This window comes from Gracilinanus agilis, chromosome 2, assembly GCF_016433145.1.
Source record: "Gracilinanus agilis isolate LMUSP501 chromosome 2, AgileGrace, whole genome shotgun sequence".
In the NCBI taxonomy this organism is placed as follows: domain Eukaryota; kingdom Metazoa; phylum Chordata; class Mammalia; order Didelphimorphia; family Didelphidae; genus Gracilinanus; species Gracilinanus agilis.
Genome location: NC_058131.1, coordinates 479883642 through 479890186, shown reverse-complemented (window position 1 = coordinate 479890186; position 6545 = coordinate 479883642). Strand labels below are relative to the sequence as shown.

The window sequence follows — 6545 nt, the reverse complement described above, 5'->3', positions numbered from 1 at the left end:
GCGGGGGGGGGGGTTGAAGGGGAAAGGGGAGCATGAATCATGTAACCATGTTAAAAATGAATATTAATAAATGTTTAAAAAAAAAAAAAAAAAAGTTGGGAGATATAATTCCTTTTTCCAATTTGTGAATCTGATCGCTCTAAGCAATATTGAGATTCCTTGTCCAAAAAATAAAAAGAATTTCGCATCTATATTCATTAAGGAGATTGGTCTGTAATTTTCTTTCTCTGTTTTTGATCTGCCTGGCTTTGGAATCAGTACCATATTTGTGTCATAAAAGGAGTTTGGTAAGACTCCTTCTTTGCTTATTATATCAAATAATTTGTATAGTATTGGGATTAATTGTTCCTTGAATGTTTGATAGAATTCACTTGTGAATCCATCAGGCCCTGGCGATTTTTTCTTAGGAAGTTCTTTAATGGCCTGTTCAATTTCTTTTTCTGATATTGGATTATTTAAGTATTCTATTTCTTCTGCTGTTAATCTAGGCAATTTATATTTTTGCAAATATTCATCCATATCACTTAGATTACTAAATTTATTGCTATATAATTGGGCAAAATAGTTGATACCTATTCCATTCAGAGAATCATACTTAAGAATTAAACAGTACTACCAAGCCATCTAGTACAATCTGTAGGCTCAGAAAGGGGAAGGAACCTTACCTATAGCCACAGATAACGCAGTGGTCAGAACCCTAGCCCTCTGACTGCAAAAACAGTACTCTTTATATATAAAGCACTATAAGCACCAGAACAGGAAGATACTAATGAAATAATGTAGGCATTTTGACTTCTTTAACAGCCTACATTATTTCCACTATAAACTAGTGGAAATAATGTAGGCTGGCATGGCTGAAATCAATCATAATAGAAACAGAGCAAACAGATCTCCCAATACCCACACTCTGCAGTATCTAAAAGGTACTGATGTTATAAAGAATTAGATTCTGATACATCTGAGTCATACTACTATTATACAGATAAATTTTGTAAATTCTAAAACAAATATTATACAGATAAATTTCTATTAAAGTAAAAATTCACTTACACTTTTGAAGGACGCTGCAAATTCAGCAACACCTGGTACTGAAAAGGAAAAAATTATCATTCTATACCACATAGCCCCACTTTTTAATGTAAAAAACAATGCTTCATCCCAAGTGGATTAGCTAAAATACTAAAACTAAATTTCAAAATAAAAAAATTCCTTTTTTCAGATATATTTTCCCTTTCAGATATATTCTCCATCTCCATGTGTGTACATACACAGACACATAAATGTTCCAATGTGTGTGTGTGTATATATATATATGGATATAAGCATATATGGAATAAATTTTACATTCTAAAGTCCTCTAGTCCAACCCCCTCATTTTAACAAATAAGGAGGGGGCAGCTGGGTAGCTCAGTGTATTGAGAACCAGGCCTAGAGACAGGAGGTCCTAGGTTCAAATCTGGCCTCAGACACTTCCCAGCTGTGTGACCCTGGGCAAATCACTTGACCCCCATTGCCTACCCTTACCACTCTTCTGCCTTGGAACCAATACACAGTATTGACTCCAAGATGGAAGGTAAGGGTTTTAAAAACAAACAAATAAGGAAACTAACACCCAGAAAAGTTAAGTGATTTGCCACTTCTTTTTCAAAGCCTCCCTCAAAATAATAGTGATCTACATGGAATTAAAAAAGAGAAAAATATAACTTACATTGTTCAGGCCAGAGGTCTGGTGAGGCTCGATCAAGTTTTTCAAAACTCAGCAAAGATGCTTCTAGGTCGGTCCCTAGAATAACATACCCAGGTATAAACAGTGAGAACATTAGTTATAAAATTTGTAACATTTCGATTTCAAGAAATGAACCAAAGCAGAACACTGGAATTCTACACATAAGAATAATAACTTGGGCTGAACTGGAGGTGGCACAATGTGAGAATTCCTGCAACCTCCTTTGCAAACAAAACCAAATCACAATTGAAGACTAATATGGCATTAAGTATAAATGGCATAAACCAGTTTTCAATTGAGAACAGTAAACAACATTTTTTTTCAAGGTTTTAAAGACAGACAGATGGAACACTAAAAATATTCTTCAGAGAGCATAGCTGTTGGATGGTTTAGGAAAAAATATAACTTAGTTCTTTAGAGACTAATGAACTAAGTTTAGGATGGAGCATATAACTTAATTCAGGCAAAAACTGAATAACTGAAAGTACTTAATTTAGTCTTAAAAACTAAGAGAGGCATTGTCCAATGGACAAGTGATCAAAGAACATGAACAATTCTGAAAAGTAATGAAAGCTATCAAAAATCATTTGATAAATTGTTCTAAACCACCTTTGAGAAAAATAAAAATTAAAATGACTCTTTGAGGTTTTACCACACATCCAAACTTGAAAAGGTGAAATGAAGATGAAAATGGCCCAATTTAGAAGCTTTGGGAACATTGAAGGGCACACTAAAACACCCTTGGTAGAATTGTTAATGTGTCTAACCATTCTGAAAAGCAATTTGGAATCATGGTGAAATGACTAAAATGTCATACCTTTTGATCCTGACACTAGAAATATATATCAGGGAGGTCAAACATAGAAAGGTTCGATATACACCAAAATATTTACAGCAGCACTCTTACTAAGAGCAATGAACTGTAAACAAAATGGATGTTTATCAACTCAGGAATTATGGTACACGTAATGGACAATTTGTGTCCTATAAGACAAAGGGAAAAATACGGAGAAGCATGGAAAGATGTATAGGAACCAATGTAAAGTGAAAAAACCCAAAATGAGAAAACTATCTATGCAAACACCACAACAATGGAAAGGGAAATAACAAAACAAAAGGTACAGGGCACTCAATAATTACACAAAAAGCTTGGCCCTAAAGAAAACCCTTCACACCAGGGGTAAGGAACTATGGGTGTGACAGAAACTGTCAGTGTTATACAGCTAGAGATTTTTCTCTTTTTAATCTTTGTTTAAAAAGATGGCTTTCTGGGCAAAGGAAGTAGGGAGGAATACATTCAAAAATAAATATTATATCTAAAAAATGGCAACAATTTTTTAAACTAAGGCAGAAAGGTCTAAACTGAAGAGTAAATCAAATTCTCTAATAAGACTAAATTAAGAAAATGAAATTTCATTTGAATGAACTAAAGTTTGGGGAACATAGACATTCCAATTCTACTTTTTGGGTAAGAGATATGGGGATTTGACAAAATATTGGAAAGGACAAAACCTAAGAACATAATTTTGGAAAATCCAAGTTCCAGGGAGGTAAAACTCATGTAACAATATACAGTCTGACAGCAAGATACTCAGGAATGTCAATGTAAGTACCTTATATTTTTTCCACTGAAGACAAATGAACTGCAGAATTAAGAACCTCAACATTTATAGCAGAAACTTCAGAAAGATTAAGATATAGACCAATCCAATAATCAAGAGGGTTAAAAAAGGGGTAAGGATTTGAGCAAAGATTTCAGTAAAGAATAGATTTCTCAAATCTACATATTTAGTTCTCATATCTTCCCTGAGTTCCCATCCCATATATCTACCAATTCAGTATCACCACCTAGACACACTATTTCAAATCAAATATGTCCAAAATATTCATTCTTTCCACCTAAACTCAACCTTCCTCTTAATTTCCATATTTCTGTTCAGAACAACCCTACTCTTCTAATTGTTCAGTCATCCGCAATTGCAACCTCAGAGTTATCCTCAACTCTTCATATTCAGTCACAATCAGTTTTGAATTCTTATGAATATTAACTCCTTAATCTTTCTCATGGTCATCCCATTCTTCTTCTTCATGTCACAACTACTCCAATCTAAGCCCTGATCACCATTTGCCTAGAATACCGAATTAGCCTTCCAATTTGTCCCCCCATCTATTTCTCTGCTCTCCAATCTTCTATAAAATGACAAATTTATATTCCTAAGACATTGATCTAACTATGTCACACCCCTGCACAAAAAGAACAGTGGGTCCCCACTGCCCTTAGGATAAAGATCAAACACTTCTGTTCAGCATTTAAAGCCCTTCATAATCTGGCTCCAACTGACTTAGCCTACTTGCTATTCCTCATAAATATTATATTAGCTCCTACCTCTGTATTTTTGCACAGACTATCCTCTTATTTCTAGTATTTTCTCCTTCGGAATCCCTAAGTCCCTCCAGGACTTCAAAAGGGGAAGGAAATAAGAGTTCTTAATCATACCTGTGAACATGAATAGGATGAATTCACCCATAAAATGGAAACAGCAGAATGGATTAGAAATATGAATAACAACAATATGTTGGATTACAAGAGACACACATAAAACAGAAAGACACTCACAGAGTTAAAATAAAGGGCTGGAACAGAATTTATTATGCTTCACCTTAAGTAAAAATGGCATGGGTAGCAATCATTAAAAGAGATAATCTGAAAAACTACATTTTGCTAAAAAGAAAATGAAGTAATATAAAACCTTTTTACAGCAAGTTTCCCTGCTAAATTATCAACGATATAGGGAACTGAACAAAATTTATAAAAATAAGAACAATTCTCCAATTAATAATGGTCAAAGGATATGAACAGGCAGTTGTTGGAGGAAGAAATCAAAGCTGTCAATAATCACATAGGAAAATGTTCTAAACCATTACTGATTAGAGAAATGCAAATTAAAGTAACTCTGAGGTATCATTTCACATCTGTCAGACTGGCTACCATGACAGAAAAGGAAATGGAAGATGCTGGAGGGGATGTGAAAAAGCAGGGATACCAATCAACTGTTGGTAGAGCTGTGAACTTGTCCAATCGTTCCAAGGAACAATTTGAAACTAAACTGAAAGGCTATAAAACTGTGCATACCGTTTGACCCAGCATTACTACTACTAGGTCTATATCTCAAAGAAATGGACAAAAATATTTATAGCAGCTCTTTCTGTGATAGCAAAGAATTGGAAACTGGGAATATGTCCCTCACTTGGGGAATAGGTGAACAAGTTGTGGCATATGATTATGATGTAGTATTATTGTGGTATAAGAAATGACAAGCAGGATATTTTCAGAAAAACCTGGAAAGATGAATATGAACTGATGCAAAGTGAAGTGAGCAAAAGCAGATGATATATCAACTGATCGATTTAGCTACACTGATCAAGTCAATGATCCAAGACAATTCTGAAGGAACTCAAGATGAAAAATGTTATCCACTTCCAGAGAGGGAACTAATGAGCTCTGAATGCAAATTGAATTTTTTTTCCAGTTTATTTTTCTTAGTTTCTTTGGGGCATGGTTAATATGGAAATGTTTTGCACAATCTTATATACAAATTGATATCACATTGCTTGCCCTCTCAATGCATGGGGAAGAGTCTAGAAGAGGAAGGAAAACTAAAAATAAATGTTTATTTTAAAGACTTTAAAATGGCCCTTTCTAATTCTCCCAGTTGTTAATTCCCTCTCCCTCAATAACCTGAATATATTTCTTTTGCATATATCCTGTATGTTTATCTATGAATGTTGTTTATGACACAATATATTTAAGTAAGAATCCAGAATTCCTAAGATTCCCATGACTTAGTACCAAGAATGCCCCCTCCATCCTGTTCACAAGATCATTGCTATAAAGTTGCAAGGACCTTGGAGATTAATCCTAACCAAGAGAGAAGAAAATTTTACATGTATCAAAAATTGGGAACTGTAGGGGAAGATAGAAAAAAAGCTTATATAAAATTAATTCCCATTCTCATTGAGATAGCTTCTCAATTTTATCTAAAGAAATTTAATCACTTGCGGTCAAGACAACCCAATCTGACAGAAAGCCGACTTTTAGTAACGTTCTCATTTCTCTATAAGTTTGCAAACATTGGTTCTTAAATCGTTAGTGATAATCAGCTGAGAGAAGGGAGAAAAGTGGTGGGGCAGATCCCGCGGCCCGGCGCCTCGTTTCCCCGCCCCCCTCCACTCCACTCCCACAGTCAAGCTTTCCTTCCGATCCCCGGCATAGTAGCATCATCCTCCTCAAGATAAGGAGGTCTGCACCGAGAGTCCAGAAGGACTTATACCTCCCTTGCCTCTCCGCTACGTCTCTCTTTCTCCAAGATTGTCCCCGAAGTTTGCCTCCCCCACACCCGGGGTACCGCAGCTACTCCCTTGTCGCCAGCTGCAAAACCACAGCGGCGGGGCGTCAGCCAGAGCTCGAAACAGGGAGGGAATCGGGATAGAGAAGGGATGATAGTAGGCAATAAAGGTTGGGAGAGAAAGCCCCATGTTGGTAGGGAAAAGAGAGAAAAAACTTGTAAACCATAAGCTCTTAGCCGGTTCCTACCGTCCGTGGGAGACGCCATCTTCCGACCCATGTCACGTGATGGAGCTAACCGTCGGCGGGAAAGTGAGGCGCTATAAGCCCCTCCCTCAGAACCTAGCCCGGCCCTGCTCCATCTTCCCTGCCCCAATCAGTGAAGCCAATTGCCTTACACAGCCCCTCCTTCCCCTCTTACCCCCCCCTCCATTAGCCACACCCCCTTCCTTGTGCCTACCGAGGCCAAAATTC

The 6545-nt window shown here is 36.6% G+C and overlaps 1 protein-coding gene across 1 annotated transcript in view; it reads right to left on the bottom strand.

Moving 5' to 3' along the window:
- LIN52 (lin-52 DREAM MuvB core complex component) overlaps positions 1-6351 on the bottom strand; it is a 118355-nt gene extending 112004 nt beyond the window's left edge. Inside the window, exons 1-3 of the mRNA XM_044664941.1 lie at positions 6321-6351; positions 1709-1783; positions 1051-1088 (exon numbers count right to left, since the gene is read on the bottom strand). Coding sequence (XP_044520876.1) covers positions 1051-1088; positions 1709-1783; positions 6321-6351 — 144 coding nt within the window. The remainder of the gene's footprint in view (positions 1-1050; positions 1089-1708; positions 1784-6320) is intronic.
- Between the last annotated feature and the right edge of the window lie 194 nt (positions 6352-6545).